The 24,968-nt window shown below is 40.8% G+C and overlaps 1 protein-coding gene across 3 annotated transcripts in view; it reads right to left on the reverse strand.

Annotated features, from left to right (window-relative positions):
* Positions 1-24,968, reverse strand: part of FOXN3 (forkhead box N3) — a 136,706-nt gene that overhangs the window by 51,325 nt on the left and 60,413 nt on the right. For all 3 annotated transcript variants that reach the window (XM_082485924.1, XM_082485925.1, XM_082485923.1), the window contains exon 4: positions 22,570-22,634. In XM_082485924.1, the coding sequence (XP_082342050.1) occupies positions 22,570-22,634 (65 nt within the window). The remainder of the gene's footprint in view (positions 1-22,569; positions 22,635-24,968) is intronic.

Consider the following 24,968-nt stretch of genomic DNA (forward strand, 5'->3'; position numbering starts at 1 on the left):
TTGGTGATGCCTCTGAAGATACACTCTAGCTAGTAAACACAACTGTGCCAGCAAAAATGCTTTTTGGTAGTACAGTGTTCTTGCGAGGAGAACTTACCTGCAGAACCACATTAACAAACCCCCACCAACACAAAATTCGCCGGAGCCTACTGCTCAGGAGGTACAGCCACAGTTCTGCATTTCTTGTAGAACAAAATACAGCACAAGCCATCAAGTAAGAAAAAGTGCTCTGCATTGTTTCCAAATAAGTACTTTTAAATATAGTAATTACGACACTTTAAAAAGTTACTCATATTTCAAAATATTGCTGCTTTGCATATTAAATAATTTCTACGGCACTTGCAAGAGTTATAAGCTTAAAGATCTGGAAGGTCTTTAAAGAAATTAGTTTTCAAAAACAGCACAGAAACTTAATTTTCTTTATTTCTTTTGGCAAATTGAATCAGTACTGTAACTTACTCTCCCTAACTTTGGTAAATCACTCTCTTCCCTGAACACAAGAAAGGACTAAAACTGACCCAACATTTGGGAAGAGTTTTCGGTTACAAACAAAATAAACATTTTAAAATACAGAAACTGAACTGAAATAATGACTCATCACCCATTGAATCTCCCTAAATTTACTTCACAAATTCTATTACTTCAGGTTCTGTCTGTTGTTTCTGGAAGGAAGGGAAATGCTTGCCTGAAAGATCCAACTAAATAAAAGCCATGGAGGGCTGGTTCTCCTCCTCCTGTACATGTGTTGCCTCCAGTAACGTGACTGGCAGTCAGACACACCTGCACGAACTAGAGAACTGCATACAAAGAAAATATTTTAAGTTGATTAGTAGTCAAAAGGCCCCTTAGATAACATGATAGTACTGCTGCAACCTCTTCAGAATTTCAGTCTGTTTACTTTCGAACAGCCGTGCCCCAGCTGTAAATCATACAACCATCAGAGTGCTGCAGAAAGGTCTAAGAGTCACTAGGAGGAAAAGTTAGACGGACAGAAATCTTACTTCTTTAACGTCTTCCAAAACCACAATAAACCCTAAACTTTTTATTATTAAAGTTATGTTATATTCAGTAAATGATGTTTATGTAATTAAACACTCGTCAATACTGTGGGCAAAGGAAAGCCACCGGGAAAGTCAAAACTGCCAGCTGAAGCCTTGCATACAAACATTGCACTGCCACCAGACCTGCCTTGTGCAAAAGTCCAGCAGAAATTCAGGCGATGCCTGAGTCGCTTTCCTACCGCATCTCTTGAACCTTAAACTGGTACAGCAAGATCACTTCACTTTCAATTGCTTGCCTCCTCCCCCATTTATCACCCAGTACACCTCTCTGCGTTAATTGCTTTTTAAACATTGCTCACACTTAAAATTCAGCCTCAGCCTATACCATTTACTTTCCAATATAACTTGATGTTCAGAGTAAAACACACAATTACTGTATAAAAAGTTATACAAATATAATTAAAAATAAGGTGGAAACTCCCCCCCCCGCAATTCATTTTACAACATATATACCCTAATTAAGTTTAAAGTCCCCAATTTATGCTAATATTTTGGAACAAGCTCTTTTCTGCCTGTTCAAACGATGGCTACATGAAAAGGACTTGTCAGCACTAACTCCCACAGCAAACTCTCAGCCTTTATGGGAAAGTTTTCTTACATTTCCTTCACTGAGAACAGGCACATTCTGAAATCCTTTGGTGAAAGCTCCTGTAACTCAACAGACTTCCAGGGGCCGAACAACTGGTTCTTCATGAATATCATTGTTGGCATTTCTGTCACCTACAGATTAGCCCACCGGCGATCACACTGCACCGTGTGTACCAGATGTGCAGGTTGGTACCAGGACTCCACACGTGGGCAACAAAGAAGTGGCTTTAGCACTACTATTCATAAACTGTGTACGTGTAAGCTTTTATTCTGCTGTATCGGTTGATATACCGCTCCCTTAAGCTCCCTTATAAAAGAAGGAAAACAATTAAAACCTATATTTAGACAAGGCAACACTGGAACACTGTTCTCTGCATCAACACTCGTAAATACGGACAGTGAAAATCTTGTGCCAACATTTTTTCTTTATTAATGAGTCTGTGTGAAATCAGGACTTCCCCAAAAACTTAGCAAATCAACATTGTTCAAAAGGTTGGGGGGGAGGGGGGAAAATACCAGATTTTGCACCTAAAAAGAAATGGTAACCATTTTCCCAAGACTATTTCTACCAACACCCAGCACTGCCTGCTGTGAACACTGCCTTATAGCACAGGCTCAAGTAAGAGGAACCTGTTTGTTTTTATTCCGCTAATGGCCACAGGAGAAAATGACTGCAGGAATTATCATCAAACCTGGAGCAGCATTACCTTGAATTTGTTTACCCTCTCAGGAAATGTAAATTTTTATTCATACCTCTGGACAACAAGAAGCTCAATTCTTCACTGCAAAGTTTGGGGTTAATTATTCTTGGGAAATAAAGATTTTCAGGAAGAACCGAAGTTGTAAGATATTCTGTTGTTAGTTCAACAGGATAATACTGACTTTCTTTCCTTCTTAACTGGTCTCCCATGTAGTGCTTTTTGGGTCATTGTTGATTTTTTTTATTTTTATCTAGCAGCTCAGGTACTAACTCTTCCTTCTCTACAACACTTAAATCTGTTTCCACAATCTCCCTTCAAGGACAGGAGAGCCATGCCTTGGAAAGTGTAAATATGAAAAGCCCATTCTTCTTTCTTGATTCAGTCAGCTGCTGCAGAAATGGAGGCAATTCAAAACTTCAAACATTTTCAGAGTGCGAGCCCACTTCTCACTTCAGAGCAACAACTTCAAAGTTGAAGTGGCTGCCACAGTACACGGCAGATTCAGATGCGCAGTTGATGGGTGGCCCCAAACTTTAAGTAGTTGGTACAGTATTTGAAGATTTTGATTGGAGATCTTGCTAGATACTTATGGAAACCTCCACCAGCCACAGCAGAGCTTCTGAGCAAATTTAATAATAAATTAACGTAATGCTGGTACAATGGCATGTGCCTTCCTCTACAATTTTTCATTGCAAGTGGTAGAAGACAAAGGGGGTAAAAAGCAAAAGCATGGCCAGGAAACCATGATCAAAACCAGCTAGAGTGGATCAACAATACGGTCCTGCTGTTTGTCTTCAACAAACTGGTCAGTGTTTCATGGAGTGGACACATAGCACCCCCCCAAAATAAACAACCAAGCTGTCCTAAAACACTGCCAGTAATACACATACAGCATCAATGCAGCAAAACACTCTGTCAGGGAAGAGAAACTGAGGCTTGCAACAGATGCTGCAATTAAAATGAGAAGAGCTGCAAAGCTGCTCTTCACTCCAGAACTAAATTGTTGAACTGTAATTAATGCTCAGTTTATTAAATAAGCATCAGGCTTTTACGTCATAATTCTCATAAAAACCTCAGCCGTTACATAACATGTAAGACTGAATTTACACAGGCTGCTTTGATTCTGAAACATCAATGTTCATTTATCTATCAGGGGCCCAGCAGGATAGAGTTTACCATTCCTTTTAAAGACAAATACAACATGATTTTACTTGCTGTTCAAGATTAGCTCAGTGTTTGCACTTTCGTATGTCAGGCCAGTTTTAAAGACTCACTTTCAGAAGTCCCTGGAACACACTGCATTTATCACAGCAACAAAGACACGGTAAAGGTCTTTTTTTTTTTTTAATGTTTGCTTTTTTTTCTCCCCTTTGTAAAAGTATAGTACTTTCTGGCATTCTGTTCTTTTCACAGTCACTTTTAACAGATCGACATTCCAACAAAGACAATCAGTTTCATCACATTTACTGAGTCTTTAGTGTGAGGAGAGACTATATATTTGTCAGTGAAATGCTGAAGTTGTTATCCTCTGCTAATAAAACTCACTGTAACACAGTGCAATGCAAATAGTTAATCCCAGCTAGTTTGCAGAACACAGTAAAAACAAGCTCATTCTTGGTGGCGACATCGTTACACTTTCTAGGGTACTACCAGACATCTCAGCTTCAGTACTAACAGAGAGAGGAAAAAAATATCTCCAAGTTATGCTTGAAAACCCCTAATCCATAGTGGAGCAAAGAATCACAGGTTTTATAGCCCTTTCCACTAACACTGGAGAACATGAGCAAAGAACAAAATACCACCCTGTCAGCTTTGAGAGAGCCGTTATGCTCTGCTACCCATCAATGCAGAGAATGATTAAGTCTTGATTCCTGCTGCCAAAGACTTCAGATAAAGAAGCAAACCATTCATTTCCAGCCATGATCACACTTAGCAAAGAAAGCAAGGGAACCAATAGTAAAGTATGCTCAGCTACTGAAGTTTATTGTGAATCACTTGGAAGTAAGATTTCTATGATGATGTCAAAAAATCCATTCTGTGGAGGCACCAGCACATATTTATTTATCTGAGGTTAGCATGGCTTCATGAAGAAGCAAGAAATACTTAGTTTGGATGACAAATCATTCCACAAACATTATTAATCCTCCAAGCGGTAAATATTTCAGGTTTCAAGAGCCAATTAGAAAGGTCAGCATTTATCTTTTTGTCTGTTTCTAGCCTTAATAACTTTTGCACTCTGCCTGTAGATTAATCATTGAAGGGAAAGATACAGAGGTTTATAAATAAGAAAAATAACCTAGACATAATAAGAGAGGGTCCAGACTGGACAAAAATTATCTCTACCTGTTCTGGCTTTGATGACTATAGCCTACATTAATCCAAAATCTAATTACTTGGATTAGATTAGGACAGTGGATTTTCCTGAAATGCCCAGGCAAACCACATGCAATTTCATATTTGGGGCACAGGGTTGTATTTAATTTCCAAATCCCTTTTAATTCCACACAGACACTTGTAACTTCTTTTTCCTATGACAGGAAATATTTGTCCCTCTGCAGAAGTTTAAAAAACAAAATCCCTGCCTCTAAACCCAGCAGAATATTGTTATCTGGCTTTCATTGTTATGCATTTGCTACACCTGATGTCATTGCAATTACTAAGAAAACAAGAAATTCTACAGCTTTTCAAGTAAGAAATATTTTGCAGGGGGATTGGTTTGTTGGGTTTTTTTGAGGTGGTAGGTGCCTATGTTCCATAAAAAAGCAAAGTAGCAAATAAAATATCAGCAGTACCCACCTCTGCCAGTGCATGAGAACATTGCACCCAAGATGCAGAATATGGGATGTCACGCAGAAGCAAGGATGCATACCAATCAGTCATGAATGCACAGTAAGACAGCAAAGAAAACAAAACTGACAAGATAATGAAAAACATGCCTCCCATGTAAACATTTTCTGATTACTAAATGGGAACCTTGCTTCTACACTTAAAATAAATACACAACCAGACCCACACATAACAGGTTTAACTCATCCAAACTGGTTACTGGGTAAGTTTAAGTAGTCTTCATGGAGAACAATCATTAAGAAATAAGTAAAACTTCTTAAATGCTATTGAAAATTTTCTTTTAAAACTGATGACTCCTTTCTGTATTCTTGAACCAGATTCCTCCATCTCTCACTGTTAGTCTCTCCTGCTTTGACAAAGATGGTTTTGTTCCTTCCCTGAGAGAATGAGGATATCCAAAACACATTATTAAGAAGAAAATAAAAACAGTTCCCCCAAAACTATCAACATACATAAAACCCTGTTGCTTAAAGAGAGCATATAATTCGGACTGTTTGGTTCAGTACAGTTCTTGGAAGCTGCACTGAGCAGGCATGTACAAAAGCAGTTCCAAAACATCCCGTTAGGTAAAGATCCTCCGGAAGATTTCTTAAATGCTAGTTTGTACACTACGTGTTTTGATTAATGTACAGAATAGAAATTACCATTCAGATAAGACAATGCTCCCCAGCCACCCCACCCTTGGATTCTGAAACTCTGCCAGATTTCTCAGCCCCTCACCCGCTCCTGTTTCTAGCAATCCCCAGGCCCTGGTTAGCATTCATTCAGCTGCAGCTGGAGAGTTTCTCCAAGGCAGTCTCTTCAATTCCAAAGTGCATGAACTGCTTCATTTGAGTGCTCTGCGATTAGAGTACTTTCAGCAGAGAAAATACTGTAGGAAATGACAGACCTCATACTTGCTTATGCCACTGCTCCAACAGCTGTATGGACAGAGCGAGCGGACAGAGTGAGCTGCACCCATACGTGCAGCCCCAGCTGCCAGCACACGGACCCGAGCAATGCCACCTGAGAAACCCTTAGTCTCCTGACCGAAATTTCAGCGAGTTCACGTGCCAAAGTTCAGGAACCCACAGCAGAAGGTGTCACCGGGGTTTGTCACATGGAAGCTAGCCCAGATCTTACACAGTAGCCATGCCTGCAGTGAAGAGTAGTACAGATTATTGGAGATAAAAAGATACTCTCTCTGGTCACGGAAGTACTAATGGGATTTACAGCTACTTCACACAGATAATCTGTTATTCCCCAGTTGCTTTCCCCACTCCTTGGACATGATGCACAATTTCTCACTTGGCCAAGCGCAGAAGGTCTTTCATCCTCTTTACCACCTGCCTATTTCTGATCCTCTGTGAAGCAATCTCTCAGTAAATGTCCATTACCAACAAAGAAAACCTACGGCAATTATTCATTCACGCCTCAAAATTCAGCGTCCGAAACTTACAGGCAGATAGCTAACAATTCTGGGGCACATTTCTAGACGATGATGGGAATCTCTCTCAAGGTGGATTTTAAAAAAGTATGCAGGAATCAAGGAGGGATCAGGGATCCTGTGGCTCCTGCCACACCTCATGGACACAGGCTTGACCTGAAGAAGTTACTCAAACTTTCCATTTAAGCCAGAGGTACTGGTGCTCACCCAAATCCACTAAAAAGGGTGCTGTGTGATTTAATTAGATAATGCTTTAAAGTATTTTGAAGATGAGAAGTGCCGTATATGGCAACCGCTCAGAGTTATTAACACGACCCAAGTAATTTATCATTCTTGAAAATATTTCATAATTTTTGAGGACAAAAATAGTATCTAAGGGGTCCACTTTAGACATGCTACATTTAGACACTGGGTATCACAGAGCAAAAGTCTGTCATTTTGATTTTCTGCAAAGTGTCATGCCACCTACAGAAAAGTACTGCCTGAATAAACTTGGGTATCATATATACTATGCTTCTATTAGAGTGACCAGATTATGGTCCTAAACAATGCAAATGGTTTTCCTCGATCACAGAAACTGACCCAGAGTTTCAATTTCAGTGAAGGAAATAATAAATATTGACACCAGCAGGTGTAATGGCCAGAGTCAAGGGGAACAACCCCCTGACTAAACAATTAACTAACAGAAAAACCTTTTTTGTTAAATGGATAACTTAGTCTCTAGCTGAGTAGATTCAAACTTTTAGAATGGGTGCTCAAGAGTTCCTTTTTTATTATTTTTTGAGGACCTCAGATAACACAAGAAACAAATTCTTTCAAATCTCCTACAGAATTGGCATGCAGAGTGCAAAAACAAGGCAGACCCTGTAGTCTGGATTTTCTTAAATATACAACTAACCTAAATGAAAGTCACAAAGGTGGCAGAACTGAAAAACCCCAAACCCAACTCCACCCACCAAAAGGTGAAGCACTTAAAAGCCAGGAAATGCTATATTTTGGTAGATTTGCAGTAGCCCCCCAAATCTCCGTTTCCACAGCTAATGCGCTGAATAAAGCAGGAGACTAATAGAAAAAAAAAAAAAAAAAAAGATCAAGCAATTAAATAGTTAGACGATCTGTATCCTAAAGTACACATAACAGGAGAGCTGAATTAAAATTACATGGAAAGACACAAGCTTTTTTTTTTTTTTTCCAGCCTATACTCTACTTGTAGTAGACAAATCACTACCAATAGCTAATTAACGTAACTGACAGTCAGCTTTGTCAGTAGAATACATTATGGCAGAACAGCAGCCTGGCGGGATTCAGCAAGTATAGAAATACGACTTGTGAAACCACCACCACAAAGCAGCACAGCGAAAGCTGGGATGAATCTTTGCGTTGGTATAGCAAGAACAGCGTGTCAAAAATCTTCCCAAACTTCAGCATTTGTCCTGAATTCATGAGAATTAGCAAAATTGTGAGTCATTTAGGAAACTTAGTACTTCACGTAAAACTGGTCCTTTCCAGCTCACGGAATCCAAGCAGAGAAAAATGTACACCCAGATTCCCTGACAGGTGAGTCAGATGCAATAGGGCATTTCTAAAGACATCTTTAAAACCATAGTTTATCCCAATTAGTCCTCATCACCTGGTTTCTCCCTTCCCAGGTCTGAACATTGCTTTTCAAATTGCCTCTAATCAGAACGGTAGGTGCTGACACGGGGATGGAACTGAGAGGCTGTTTCCTTTCACAGAGGCCACCTCACTCTGCCCTTTGGAGGGCCCTCCTGGCACCGGCCAGCTGAGGATCACCACCTTCTCCAAGGAGGGCTGATCATAGCTCCCCGCCATGCAACCCTAAGTGGCCAGTCTCTTGGCCAAAGGCAACCACTGCTTTCCAACCAGTGAGGACAACGGGAAACCCTCATTTATTATTTTGCATGCAGTTTGCATACCTGGAGCTACTTATCATACCAGCTTCTTTGCTTCTGAATGACCAAACATCGTGCCTGCAAAGAAGGAACTTCTACAGGCTTCAGCTTGTTGGCTTCCTATGTAAATTCAACAGTGTTTTGCTTCCTGATGTTTGGTTAATAAACGCTGAAGAAACAACAAAAATGAAGAATCCAGGAAAGCTGAGGTGTTGAAAAAGATACCTGTAATAAGACAATACCTCAAGTGTGTTGGGTGCTGCACCTGAACACAAGAGACAGTCCCAAACAGCAGTGCAGTAGCTGTTTTAACGAGCACGGACATACAAGCAGAGGCTCACGAAGCTACTTGCAGTTGCCACACAGCAATTCTCACAATTCGTGTCCTTTGATAAGAATACATTCCAATTTTCATAAAATTATTTGTGAAGTAATATACATAAAATAACCTGAAATTTGTGTGCAAAGCTTGGCAGAGGGGTTATACATTTACAGAGTTGCTCACTTCAGTTACGAGTTCAAAATGTAACCACGGCCACTCGGTTTCCAACCAGAGTTTTGCAAGGCAGCAGACAGACAGCCTGAACTGCTGAAGCTCGTAGCTCCTCTCCTCTCCCGGGACCCTCGCCCAGCCGCTGCGACACTTGGGTGTGCCCCAAATTGCAGGTTACGGGCTGTTCCAAGAAGCAGTTTTAAGATTCTTCGCATATTGTCTCGGGTCTATAAAGCTGCCCCTCCTCCCGCCAGGCTTACAGAGCACACTCCCCTAGGATATTATCTGGAAAAGAATTTCAGCTTATAAAACAGGTTTACCAGCTGAATAAAACATCTAGAGGAACTGTATACTTTAGGATCTGTGTTCACACAACAGATCTGTTCTAAGGTACGTTTTTTGTTTATTATTATTTTAAACTAATCTTCAGTGGCAAAGAATATTATTCCACTCAAAGTACTGCCACAACATCTCTATTTGTTTGGATAAACTAAAAAACCCCAAAGATGCCTTTAGTTAGACCGATGTTTCACTATCATAATCTTAAGCTATTTTACTCAATCTTTGGATTGCTAAACGGCTGTTCCGTGCTCTTGTGTACCAGCAAATCTCATCCAGACCTTTACATTTCATTTTCCTCCTCTTGCAAAATAAATATCTAAGATTTGTTGTTGCAGTTAATCACAAAGAAAGTAAAATATCAGTGAAAAACTCAGCAATGTTTGTTTTATAATCTTTGCTCACTGTCTTCCCAAAAGTGAAAACTAAGGGCTCCCTGGAAGAGTTTAATGTGTGTCACTCTTCAAGAAGAACATCTACATGTAGACAGAGGGGCCATCTCTAAAGATAGCAGTCAAATCCTGAAATGTTTACAAAATAAATCACGATGCCACTGACCTATATGCATTCGCAAGTCTGGCAAGAGAGTAACTGCCGATCCTAGCAACAAAATTTCAGAAGGATTCATTTCAGAAATCTTCCAGTAAATTTGGATCCTGTTCTTCAGAAGTAATTGGAGCTCTGTTAGCCCCATCGTGACTGAACAGAAAAGCCAGGGAGTCATGACCTTGCAGTACCGCGTGCTCGCTAGTTTCTGTCCCCGTCCAGTTCTGCCCTGTCTCATTTCTGCCTCCGAGCATTAAGCTGTTCAACAGATGGTATAGAGAAATTAAGGGTTTGCTGGGTATTTTAAGTAACCATTGGAGTAGACCGTACCAAGCAGCTTCTGTTGCGTTTCTGTATGAAACTGCACTCTGAGCACTCCTGCCACACACGGGTTGCCTCGTCAGTGATTAATACTGTCCCCAAAGCACTAAGAACAAGTGTCAGTGCTGTACTCCACAGCAGTCGTGCCAAACTCTTACTTGGACACCAGTTCACGTATTTCAGGCTTCATCTTTCTTACAAATACTGCAATGGCTTCATTTGCACAGGAGGGGTAGAAACAGATGTATTTGTGCAAGATACTGTAACCCATTTAAAGAAACAGCAAAGTTACAGACACAGTAAAAGGAACTAGCTAGAAAAGCCAAAAAGCAAAACCAAACAGGCAGAACACATCAGTTACTGACTACAACCTAATAAAATAAATAAGTAAATAAAATTTTCTAATTTCTTAATCTATCATGCACCTTGGCCAGCATCTCCTATTTTATGCTTTTAAGCCAATAACTCATTTCTACAAATTTCAAAATGTAGACGTAGTTATTCTTGTGGTTTATCAGTGTGACCAAGGCAAGTTGTGACATTATTAAAAAAACCCAAAAATCTCCTCTCTCACCAGCCACTATAGCAAAATTTACAAGAAACAGATCCAAACGTATTCCTTGACCGCTCTAGATATCATACAGTGAATTAGGTGTCTTCTTCCTAAGACAGATGTAGAAACATATCTTTTTTAGGTGACAGACTAAATTTTTATTGACCTAATGACATACAGGGGAATTTTTGGGGGAAAAGGTCAACACAAACTCATGGTAGTGTAAAATTAAACTAATTTATTTAAAAAAAAAATACTCACAACTTGACAATACACCTAATTTTTTTAACTCTGAATTGCCTTAAGCGTTAGCAATGTCAACTGCAGTGATTAAAACTGGAACCGCTTGAAGGGGAAAGGGGAGGAAAAAATCATTAAAGGAACAACTTCAGATTTGTTCCAAAGGACCAAAAGGGAGGACTTACAGAAACACAACATACTAGAGAGAAGAAAAGGTTTATAGAGAAAAAGCTGGGGAAAAAGGGAGAGATATAACAATAGGACAATATTTGTCACCAAAAAAAAAAGTAAAACTTAGTATTTTGCTGTATTCATATCTCAAGCCTAGCATTTGGATGACAGGAAAACATTTCCAAACAAGAATGGAAATACCTGGGTTTCCCAGAAAAATATTAGAACATAATTAGAGGTAATTTTTCCTCCATGGAAGGGTTTCAGAGTTTATAAGAACAGGGCTGATGCACCAAATCTCTAGCACAAAAAGGAATGTTTTTTCTGCATAACTGTGTATTTCTTTGCACATGTTCAACACATTAGATAACCATACATACTTATATTTAAATGCATTCATTTAAATATGCACACGGGCATAGACATATGTGTACACACACCGCTGATCAGGTAGTCGGACCTTAGCTATTTTATTTTTTCATCTCCAGGAGACACAACTTATTGTTCTTATTTCTCAGGAGAAACAACGTACTTAATATAGTAGTATGAGAACCTGAGTGCTGAAACTCAACACGTGGTTCACAAAGCAGCACATCCTATTTTATTATAAAGAAAAATACAGTAGTTATTCAGACAAAATAAATAAAGTATGTTTAAAAGCTGCAAAGCAAGGATGTGTTGGAGAAATATGAAAATGAAAGCTACGCAGGAAGTGTTCACAGTATCTTCATTCAATTTGAGCATATATGCAAAAATCAGGACTGGAATTTCCCATCTCTCTGTCACCAATTTTAATTTCAATTTCACCTTATCCTTCTCATGCACTAGAGAGCACTATGACAGGCTAGACATAGAAATAAATATTGTCAGAGAGAGAGAGAGAGAGAATTTATTACCTTTATTGTATGCAATTGCAACCACTGTGAGACTTTGACCTATAAAGAGAAAGGAAACTAAAAGAAATAACATGTAAGATGAAGCCACGGATCCTATACTGGTATTTCCAAATTGACAGAGGTTGTCCTAAAATAATTCAAAGAAAAGTTGTGTTTTCTTTGCTGATTTGTGGTCGGTATTAAATGCATTAAACTGAGGATAAATTCTTTTACCAGCCTACAAGTCTTATGGACTCTTGCCAAAGATTACCTTTGTAAGAAAATGAGAGTTTATTCCATTCTGCAGATTAGAGAGAACTGTTTTGTAAAACTGCATCCTTCAGGATCCAGATGCAACTTAGCTTTCCCTTAAAAAGGGAGAGGGATGCGAGGAAGAAGTGTGCTGTACAGTTATGTTCATGTTCATAGTCTACGGCCTTGGCAGGTGTACTTCAAATAGCTTGAAACCAGTAGTGTAAAGAACTACATACCCCAAAAGGAGCCCTAGCTTTGGTTTTGGGGTTTCTGAACACCCTGTTCTTCTACTGATAAAGAAAAGAAATCCTGCCTCCTTCCCTCAAAGTTCCAATTCAGTTTTGAGTCAGTTATAAATTGCAGGAAAATTAAGTGACACATTCACAGTTGTAAGAACGAACTTGGCCATCCCAGAGCTCTGCATACTCTCAAGTGTATAACTGAAGAATTTCTAGTGGTAAGATTTATTCCAATATCTGAAACCAACGGATTTTTTTTTACATTTAGCCTAAACAATGTACAGCAGTGAAATGTGCACATCACTGACCGCCCTTCCAGTTCAAGATAGCCTCTACTTTTCTCAACTGTTCAAATAAAATTAACCTCTCAGCAATATGCTCTTTCCATTATTTTGTCATTTCTTCTAGATGTTTAAGAAATGCCTTTCATAGAACCAAAAACTTACCAGTCTTTAATCAGCAGCATAGAGATCTGCTCTGACCAGCAGGGAGAAACTTTTAGTATGTTAGAGGAAAAATTATTGCCCATGTTAACTGTGAACAACATCAACACAGACAGCACATAAAAACAAAAGACATGAACATCACTTGATCACCATCACTGTTTTTCCCATAATTTTCTTCTGTTTACTAGTTATGAAGCTTTGGTTTCCCCAGGGATCCAAAAACATGTAACTGCCCATCACACAAGCAGGTCATAGCAAGAGAGCATCTTAAAAATTCCCAGAGCTTCTGTTTTAATTGTCTCAATATAGATACTGTCTGCCTCAAGAAACCTGACATGCAGTCAAGGAACAGCCCATCACCAAAACTGCTCATAGCAACACAACTGCAATATTATTCTTATTTTAGTAATCTCCATGTAAAGCACAGGCTTATGCCGCTCTTGTAGCTGTGCTCTCAGACTCTACAATTATGAAAGCCAAGATTACTTCTAATATCAGCCACCTTCGCAGTTTAGGAATGCCAAACAGTCACAGGCTCTCAGCACAGAGCATATGCTCCAGCTCATCAGCCCAGAGACTTTGATGGCAATAATCACAATAATTTCACAGTTACGGAAAATAAATCTTTACATACTCTACCATTTTCCAAGTTACCGTACAAATTTTATTGATAGTTTCTTACTGTGACTTGTTCAGGGTTGTAAAATGGGATTGAACTGGTGATACATAATGTCCCTGTCATAGGCCACTGAAACGTCTAATTCTAAGCCCCAGCCTCGCCAGAGGTGGCCTGGCCCCAAATTCCACCTACAGAAAAGGTTTGACACCAACTGCTGCCAGACTTGTCTCTGTACCCGCAGGGATCACGTCCAGGACTTCCCAGCTACCTGACAGCCTCATAGGAGATGCTGTCATCGTGCTGCCAGAAACCCTGGGCACAGGCAAACCACCCCCATGCTCTGAGCAGTCTATAGCTCCTGGTGGGGAAAGGAAAACATCAGAGGAATCCTGGATGTATGTCAGTCCTTGTAAAGGAGAAAGTCAGTGAACAGGAACTTGCCATTTCTCTCGCTGTATCTAGTCTACATCTTCCTTCACCCAGCTGAAACCCAAAGGCAGCACAGTCAGTTTTCCACATGTAAGTCCATATGCATGTTGCTGGGGGGTGGGGTGGGGGGCGTGGGGGGCCGAACAGGCACGTCTCTGGACAAAAGCACATGTATTGATGCCTAAAAGAAGAGCCAGTCACAGGAAACACCTCCAAAAAAGCTGAGATCAGCTACTGGTGATTTATAAGCTGTGGATGTTCAAATTGCAAAGTCACAAGCACATCACCTGCAGGACAAACCTGAAAAGAAGCTAAGAACCTATTTGAAGCCATCTAGCAGCATCCCTGGAGCAATGCCACCTGTAGGTTACCTCAGCACTGAACTCTGTCTGGGCAAGGACTATTCACTTCTCATCTCCTCCATGCTTTAGGCAGCCTCCCCTTCCTTTCCTATACTACACTCATTATTGGGCAGCCAGGGCAGCACTGCAGGGACCTGCAGCAGCAGCAGCAGCAGCAGCAATTTCTCTTTGGTGTGTATTGCAAAGTGCTGTTTTACTGCCACCACTCACAGAGCAGTTGACACCGAAGGTAAAACAGGCAGGTACACACAGATATGTACTCTTCCTCTGCCTGAGGTTAGCACCACGGTAGAACTTGCCTTGCAGCACTCTCCCACACCCTCCAGTCGTCAAGGAAAGTAAACAAAGCCAGTAAACTTAATCTTGAGTCACTCAGAAGTAATAATTTCAAAGTCACTATGCTGGACTATTACAAAATAAGCAAAGTTATCTATAAAGATAGCAAAGACACCTATGCAGATCTAAAACATAAGTGACTGAGTTTAAACACGGTAGGAATTTAACTTATCTTCGTGTACTCTGCAACGTGATCTACCATTAGCAAGACCTGTCTGCCGCAGTTCGGTTTTCTTCCTTCTCAACTTCGGAGGCCAAAGGTAGCTCAGATGTTTTGGTCATGGGGAATGTAAACAGCCAGTGGTCACATTTCCTTACTAATGGCTCTAACATCAATGTTAACAGGACCACACTTCAGGCACTTAATAAATTACAGCTTTTGCCCATTTTCTCACACACTCAAATAGAAAAATAGGAATAAAAAGATTATACATGTACTGCACAGCTAATGCATAGCACCCTATATACAAATGTCCCACACAGAACACAGAGGTAAAAATTTCACACCAAAGTGACCATTTCTGTATGAACCACAGCGAAATGCTCTCACTGGGACTTTTTATTGAATGCAGGGTGTTAAGGCCATTTTAAAATCCTCTCACAAACACGAGCCCTTATCAGCACCCTCAGGACCCCAGCAGCCCCATGAGAGTTTTACCCACTTTTCCAAACAAAGGAGAGCTCTGCTGTGCAAATTACTCCCTTAGGGACACGCTGCACAACCCCTCTGACTTAATTTTACTTCTTCAATGATACCACTGCAAACACACTGAATGCTAATAATAAATAAATTATGCAAATATTTGGTCTCTATGGAAGCACCACATGAATCATCTTCCTGAAAAGAAACTCCTGAAGAGATTGTCAAGTAGCCTTCATGTGTGGGGGAAAAAAAGCAAAATAAAAGCAAAAAAAAAAAAAATAGGCAGCTGATTTAAATACTAATGCAATGTGAAAAGTGATTTATTGTAACAAGGAGATATAGCAGCTTTGCTGTTAATTCAATATGTTGACCAAAGCCTAGTCTCCAGCAAACACAGAGCATGACTGTCACCACAGTTTCAATGAGGGTGGAACCAGAGGTTGGAGAAGCAACACTTGAAGAGAAAACACGGTGAAGTCAAAAGGTTTGGTCCACTTCTGATGAACTGGAACTAAACTGGACAATCAAACCCCCAGATCTCCACACAAAACAGTCATTTATGGAGTTAAAAGAGTAAATTTCAAAGTGTACCTCTAAGAGTAAGGAGATTAATTGAAACTGCAACAAGAAAAACAAAAACAAAACCCTAAAACACTTCCCTGCAAAAGCTAACAAACAGCACTGTTGCTTTTTACAGTTAGGTTCCCCCCGTTTAAGGTTCTCCCGTTAGTGGAGCATCAGAATAAGATACAGAGCCAATATTTTGCAGACTGACAGCTCTGAGCAACAAGAAGCACTATTATTATCCTCATTTCATAGAGCAGAAAACCAAGGAATTATAACCCCAAAGCAAAAAAAGTATTTAGATCCTTGGGGAATGCAAGATACCCAAATACACATTAGGAAACTAACGTTTAGTTGGATTTGGGCATAAGGGTCTTGCCCAAGGCTGTGTTATAGATCACAGCACCTAAGTCTACCAAACCTAAGGGTGGACTGCCTTGCATCTCTTTTGGCCTTTCTTCTTACAGTCATCATTACATTTAAGTGTTATATAATATTAAATTATCTGTAATATATACAGTACCTTGTGATGTTGGTTTTTCTTTGCACCCGTAGGTAACAGAAGAAAACAGAACATTTCTCTCCAAGTCTGGTTTTCTTTTGAGGTGTAAGACATGCAATGTTGAAAGTTAAATGCACTCAAGTCTTACTGAATCCTCTCACCTTTCAGCTCTTCCCTGCTCCTCCTCTTTTCACCCCTGTTAGCACCAGCAGGTATGGACACCGTGTGTCCCAGGATGGGCTGCACCTCTCCCCGACGTGCCCAGGACTTGCACCTGTCCTGCTCATGCAGTGGAAAGAGCAGATGAACTGAATTTCCACCAGAAGAAAGAAGCCCACTGTGCCTGCAGGGGCCCTCCAGTGTTTGTTGGTGGGTGCTGACAAACACATCCCATTTTTTCACATCATTAGAGAGAAAATGTGTGTGGCTGCATGCATGCAGGAGTCTTCTCTTTATGAACTTGTTGCCAGCTTCCATCTTGAAGGTAACGAGAACAACTCCTCCCAAACCTCTCCAGAGAAAAGACTGAGTAGCTGGTATGGGCACTACTTGTCCAAGGAAACCAGCCCCTACTGCTGTTGTATTTTTACCCTAATGTCACTATTAACATAAAAACTCAGGCTGGATGTCTTCATTTATAAGAGGGGATGATTCCAATTTAGCCTTCAAAAGGGAAACTAGCTATAGTTGTCCCCTTTCTGCCTCCTTCCCACTGGTTTATTTCTACATCAGCAAGTGCTTCTATTACTAGCTAACACTTGGAAATGCGAAGTCCCAAATCTGCTCTCTCATTTTGTACAATTACTCAAATGGACAAATTAAACAAACTCTTTGGTCATTTCAAGGACGCTCATGCTTATTAGAGAAGAAAAGTATCTCTGTCGAAATGTGTGCATGTGTTCATAAACGAGCTGGTTCCCCATCTTTTTCCATAGCACTTCTCAGGCCTTGTCTGCCCACATTTTGTAAAAAATAAACTTTCAGAATTAGAGATGCGATTTTCTTGCTCTTTCAAATAAATTACCATTCTCATCCAAGAATAAGGTGATCCATGTGCTTTGGCAATTTCCTTGAAGTCTCATGTTATGGTCAGATATCAGATGTCGGTACACTAAACCATGAAAGCCACCATCTTAGACTGAGGGCATCAAGGTTTGACATTTTGCTTGCAGCAGCAGTGCCCAGAGTTTCCATTTCTACTCTGCAATGAACTCCGGAGTCACTGTCTCACGCTGGTTTTGGTGACACCTGACCCTGTGAAGACAGCATCTTCCAACTCTTTCCTGCCAGAGCCCCTAACAGGTGGTGCCAGCTACAGCCATGGCAGCTGGACCAAGGCAGATCACGCACAGGCTGCTGGAAGCATCGGTCAGAGATGAAAGTGCCTCATACAATGCTTTCCCAGAGGAGAAGAGGCCAAGCCAGCCCCATGTAAGCATCCTATCGCATGCTCTGTTCTGGAGCACATACTTGTTCCCTGAAGCTGATGGTAAAGAGAGAACAAAGCAGCTTATGAGCTCTGGGGAAGACAATCCCTCCTTTCTCAGGCTCCCTCAGCCAAGTGGGACTGTAGGCCACACACGACTACTCACTCCTCCCCTCCTGTGTTCTGTGAATAGGAAGGGATTTTTGCCAATCTTTTTTTTCCATTCTAATTAAAAGAGAATTGTGGCTTCAAAGGAAAGCCATTCAGTCTGAATTCAGTTCGCTGACTGCTGCAATCCTGTTCACAGGTGTAAGTTTAGGTCTGGAGGATCTCTGGAGCAAGAGCTCATATCTTTGATTTAACATCCACAGGCAGCAGATTTAAACTGTACTGATCATCAGAAGAGGAAGCGGAGGACCTTGCTCACACAAGAAAGCAGCCAGCACAGCAGCGATCACAGCTGTACCTCCAGTTGGTTGGGAACTTTTGGAAGCAGCAATCCAAAGTGGACTACCTAGTCACAGCCATGAGGGCTGTCTCCATTTTCGGCTCCAACAGCAATAGGGACTGGATAACCCAGGTTCACTTTCCTTCCCTGGACGATGAAGAATCACTAACTGTACTACCACAAGGGCCCGCTTCTTCCAGGCTTTGACTAAAAACTCAGGAAGCTTACCCAACAATGGCATTAAGCCTGGCAGATGTGTACTTGACATAAACTAGAGAAGAAGCATTGCTTTATGTCAGCTGCTGCCCAGTAATGGGGATCTTGCACCTTCTGGGGCAACTCCCACAGTTATTGCACTCTTGTTTCAATCCCCACTGCAGCACAACAGCAGACGCAGATCCCACTGTTCACTGTACGACGCTCTGTTTCCGTGCCAGCTGTAATTACACCCACAAGCACCTTCTAAGTACCCTTCCTTGCAACTCAGGACAGAACAAATTCTGTATGAGAAGACATAGTAATATGTTGGATTTAGTTCATTAAAGTGTGAGGGCAAATAAGACAAAAAGGGAGTGGTAAGTTTGGTATTTTTTTCCTCAAAATGAAAGTTGTGTCTTTAAGAAACAGAACCAAACCCCTCCACAGCCCAGTTACATCTTACAGGTGGCACTCAGCAACTGAAATTTACTTGATTGCTGCTAAAACTTAATTTGACAATGTACTTTTAATTTATTCAGGGAAAATGTCAGATATATTGAGAGCAGAATAGTTTTACTATTACCATTGATCTGTGAGCATCTGCATCCTTGAGTCTATAACATGAGCTTAATACCCAAGACCAGAGCAGAGGCAATGAAACTAACCTTATATGAACAAAATGCATTACTTTCAAGGCCTTGAAGTTAATGTGATTATGTCCCTACCTATCTCACCCAGTACGAGTTCCTGAAGAGTTTTGAATCTTTTCTAAATCTTTTCCAATGTGAAGACTTTTTCCTGTCATATGTTTTATTAAATAAAAATGGATGTGTTATGACAGCTGAAAACAGAAAAAACAGCAGGAACACAATGGCTCTCCATACAAGCAGGTTTAAAAAAAATTAAGCAGTGATTTGATACAAAACCACTATACGTACAGTAACAAGTTAGAAAAATTGACAGAAAAAGTAAAGAAGTAAGAGCAAAAACCTGTTTTATCTAGGAATCCTGAAGGCTACAACGCAGCAATCTCCACGGAGGTATAAGTAAGTTTTGAGAGAAGGTATCAGAGTCTGGAAAGGCTGAAGGTCCTACCTAGATTAAGCTCTGCATGGGACTTCATGAGAAGACCAAAAAGCACAAGACATAAGGAACAATGCTCACCTAGTAGAAGGAGCGCAACATTTCAAAAAGCACCTGAGCAGGTGACTTACTCAACACAAAAAGTAAATTTATTGTTCATTTGTTTTGCTTAGAAAGTTAATGGTAGGAACAACAGTACCATGATCCTCAAAAAAGAAACTCGGGTAGCCATCTCATACCTAATAAAATCATAGGCAAAAAGAAAATTACACAGATGTATTTTGTTCAAAATTCTTCAACAAAGTACAAGCAAAGACACCAGAAAGGAACAGAGAATTAATCCTGCTCATGTCAATGACATTAAGGACACAGAATATGTACAATGAATTTTACCTTCCCTTTCTCTTCCTTTGCTATTTTGAGGTACACAGATAACTGATTTCTCAGTCACTTTCTCTGGAGAGACACATTAAATGCTTTACAATGGTTAAGATTACTTTGCCAAATAGTTTAGGTATAAAATGAATGGAAACCAGGAGCACCTACAAGTCTGTCTTGGCTAAAAAAAGTACTACTTACTTTGCGGAATTTTTTCTCTTCATTCCCCAGACCAGAAAAAGAGCGTTTTCCTTAACAACTCAGAAGAAATGAGGTGTGACAAGTGCACGAGTATGACATTCACTAACATTTCAGAATTATTTTATATTATTGTCTATAACACGCACTGAACATTCTTTTCAAATGTAGCAAAAACATTTATCAAGTAAAAATAATTTTAAATCCTCTTGTTACCTAAACTTTTGCCAATCAAAAGGTAGTACTATAACTTGAAACTGATAATTGAGTCAATTTTTCATTCTCCTGTTTGCATTAAGTTGGATATAAGCAGTGGAAAAAGAGATGGAAGATGGTCATGTAAGGCAGGACTCAACAAACCTCTCCACCCCCTCATCTCACACCTCCCTGCACCTGCTACCATTCCTCTACACAGGTCTTCTGGAAAAATATAGTTAGAAGCAGCAAAGAGGTGGATGCACTATTTCCATGCAACCTGCTGAAGCCTGTAGGTAAAAGAGCTCATTGCAGGGAAAAATGAAAGACAGACAGAAAGACAAAAAGAAAGAAAGGCTTGGTTGAGTTATTTTCTTGTTTTAAAATTAAAACCAGGAAGTATTAAGAGATGACTTTACTGAGTTTTTTCTTCACACTCTCTCATCCTTCCAACCTCCGTTGTACCATGCATATTAGAGTTCAAATTGGCTGCGTCTTCCACTTGAAATGGCAACACAGAATGCCAACTCAGTTAAAGGTTTGTTAGGCTTTGTTAGTTGCTTGAAAAGGCAGTCATCTCTCTCTTTTTCTCTATTTCTTTAATATGCTGAAATGTTTTGGGCTTTTAGGGTTTTTTCGCCCCAATTTGGAAGGCAGAGGAGAAGAAGGTGGAGAACAGCATACTCTTCTTTATTGGGAGAAGGCTTTAAGCAGCAACTGAGATAGGAAGGACTACAAAATAGTTGTTATTAATTTTTGGGTATCTTGCATCACAAGAAGAGGTAAAACACTTGTGCCATACAGACTTGACAGAGTAGTTTACATTTTATGAACTCAAATTATAAAGACTGCAGGTACACATTTAAAACTGGAATTGCTGAACAACTGAAAACAAATCAAACATATCCGTTCACAATAGTTTCTTTTTATCCTTAAAAAAAATAATTAAAAACCTAGTTCTTTCCATTAGGAAGGACTGCAAAGGTAGCAGATCTATCCTAACGACACTAAAGCCAAAAGCTCTCGAACTCTACAATTTCTACCATCTCCTAGTGTTAAGAAATAATCTGAATGCTTCAATGTATTTAAAATTTGTTTGAACAAATCTCAGCATAAATATTAGATAATAGAATGATGCAACTTCTTAGACACATGCAAGGAATCGGTTGAAAAATATTCTCGGGTAAACTACAGATGCTGGATTACTTGGGGGTGTTGAAGGTGAGCAGTACTGCCTGCCAATTATTTGCTTGTGAGCCCAGCTGTAAGTAAGGCTCCATCCTATGTGATTTGGATAAATGTTCCAGAGAACATTATACAGCATTTTCTGCCAGAAAGAAGGCCAGAAAACTCTTGGCACTGTGAGAATGAACACAAAACTGAGACACTTCATGGACAAATGCTTGCAAAGACCATAAAATCATCCTAAATGGTGAAAGTTTCTTTTGCACCATAGACAAACGCATGCAGTCTGGAGAAACAGCCTTCTGTGTTCCCAAGGCATTTCCATTAAGAGCAATGGTAGTTCCATGTGCTCAATGGCAGAAATATAAACACACTTGGCAGTGAATAATGATTTTAGAAAGTCTGGTAAGACAGACTGAAAATCTTCACCTACCAAAATGGCAGTCATATAGCTTCTGTTTAGAAATAAGATATTTAACATTCCTCTATGAATATAAACACCCTTAAACACAGTAGGTTTCTTGAGACAAATACTCTGCCAGTGTTTTCCCTACTACAGGGCTGCTACCTACCTTCAGGTACATTTTGCTATCTGCATAATTAGGGAGTAAAAGAAAGGATCTCTCTCAAAGGACAACTTTACTTCATCCACAAAGCTAAAAGCAGTGTTCCAGGAGCATTTCCTTCTGGGAACTCTTTATCCACATAAAGGGAAAAAAAAAAAAAAGCCACCCTTTGCCATATTTTACAGTAAGCAAATTAATAATCTGAGGAAAGAAAAAAAAGCAGCAACTTTCACAGGCTACACTCACTGTATGTAGTAAATCGTCATTCTCAAGGCACCAGATGCGCAATAAAGGAGACAGGTTAAAGGAAACAAAAAACATTTGGTTACTTGTTGCCCAGTGAATAGAACAAAAGCTGTGCAATTTGCAAGAGGTATTTATTAAGTAGAACAGTTACTCCAAGATGTAGTATACATCACCTACCTTGTAGAAGGGCTCCATTTCTCTTGAAAAAGGTGCTTCCTGGCCAAATGGGTGGACCTGATGTGCTAAAGGTAATAAGAAATAATTGTAAATAAAATCTCATTTACAATAAACAATTATAAGTTACTATTTGCATGAATTCTGTTTTATTTTTAAAGCTAATGCAACATCATGGCACTTTTGCCTTCAAGCAAGGGTCTAAAATTTCATGTTAAAAATAGGTCAATTTGATTCAAAACTCATATTCTCTTCACAAGGAAAAACCTCCTCAGCAAAGCACACGCCCACACTCTCTTAGAGGAAGAGAGGAAAAAAGCAATTTGGAATAAATAATTAAAAACCCCCAAATCAATTTCAAAAATATTTACTGAATTCTCAGTACAGCAAAATATATGCCTTTTCCCAAAGCCATCTGCTAAAAACCCAAATGCTTTATGGCTGTTACTCAGCTGTGACAATGTGCTTCCCCAGCTATCACATCCACCCGGAAAAGCCTCGACGACAGGTGGTTTCGGTGCCTCCACCAGAGCACTTTGCCCACCAAAACCCTCACATCCAGAGGTCACCCCACCGCATCAGAAATCCCACTGCTCAACAAAGTGTCCCGCCAGCACCAGCGTTAAGCTTTGGTCTTTGCCATGCGTACGTGCTTGGTGGCCACGGTGGCTCCCATGAGACCCCCAGCAAGTGGTGTCCATGGCAGGCCCTGGGGCACCTGGCACATGCCATTGCCCACCTGCCCCAAAGCTCTTCCCTGAACTCGGTCAACACCGGGTCCCTCTTGGCTTCACCTCCTGCTCACACAGAGGCTGTCCCAAGGTAATGGCCTCTGAGGGCCCTCTCCTGTGACAAGCGTGGCTGAAGGCGAAGAACCGATTCAAAGGTGGGAAAGGGAAGAGGAGGAAGAGGAGGAAACACTGGCATGATCCTCTAAATCTTGTTTCCTTTATTGCCTCAGAGCAGCCCCAAAGTGCCACAGGCAACAGGACTGTGCAGCACCCACTCCAACAACCTGTGGTGCCGGCGAGCCGGTGAAGAGGGGAGGCTGTGAGGAAGCGCCTGATGACTGCCAGTGCCCTTCCTCACCCGCAAAGGCACCGGAGCACTGCTGCACTGACCCCACCACACTAGAACAGCTCTCCTGCCTATAGCAGCTGCCCCGCAGCCACGTCTGTCGGCAGAAGGACCAAACTTCCCAGACATAAAAGGTAACCCTGCTCTTTTCTTAACAGACGGTGGTTGGCGAGGCAGGGCATGGATCGCCCTGCCCAGGGAAATCCACCCGCGGTGCTGGCCCAGAGCCAGAGTGCCACTACCACCACCACTGCTCTTGCTGTGGGGGGAGTCCTTGACAGGAGAGGCACTGCCTGCAGGAGTTCACCGATCGCATCCTAGGGCTATTTTAAAGCAGAGTACCTAGGGGAAATAACGAACAACATGGAAAAAACCTGTTGCAACATTCTCAAGTGTCCTGGTTTGAGCAACATAGGACTTTGTTAAGCACTGGAACAGACTGCCCAGGGAAGTGGCAGAGTCGCCATCCCTGGACGTATTTAAAAGACAGGTAGACATGGTGCTTAGGGACATGGTTTAGTGGTGGTTTTAGCAGTCTTAGGTTGATGGTTGGACTTGATGATCTTCAAGGTCCCTTCCAACCTAGACAGTTCTGTGATTCTATGATTCTAATTTCTCTTCTAATACTTGGGAAAACTGCCCTTTTAGAAGACTCTAGTGTCTGAATTTGTGAAAATATTTACTTTATAGACAGCTATAGCGTGCAGGTTTCAAGGTCTCAGTGTTTTCAAGCCTAGCCAAGTGTGGGGATGAGGAGGAGCAAGACCCGGGCACTTGACGCAGGCTGGCCAACAGGATAATTTCATACCATGAACATCACTTCCAATGTAAATTAGAAAGTTTGCCGAGAAGTTCTCTCTCTCCTTGATGGCTGTTGTCCTGAGAACTTCTTGCCCCAGTGTCAGACCCCTGATCCCTTCCCTTCCTCCTGAAGCTGTAGTGCTCGCAGTGTCCGACATTTACTGTCCACTGCTGGGAGGGCACAGCTTCCTACTAATATCACTGGCTGAGTATAATCCTGGTGTATTTTGTATTGGTATCAGGATCAATACTGGTTCTTTAGTATTATTAATGTTAATTTAGTCTTATTCTATTAAATCTGTTTACATTTCAACCCTCGGGTTTCCTTGGTTTTTCCCCAATTCCCCTTCCCATGTGGGGGAGGGGTCATCTGGTGACAGAATATTTGTCTAAACAACAATAAATTGTTGTAGGTTCCTCAAACCTTAACATCAAGGCAGGCGCAAAAGACAGATTGCCAGGAGGTCATTCCTGTAGTCATGAAACAGGTTTCAAAGTCCTCTAAAGCTTGAAGACAATCAAAG

Source organism: Vanellus vanellus, assembly GCF_965231255.1.
Source record: "Vanellus vanellus genome assembly, chromosome: 6".
Taxonomy (NCBI): domain Eukaryota; kingdom Metazoa; phylum Chordata; class Aves; order Charadriiformes; family Charadriidae; genus Vanellus; species Vanellus vanellus.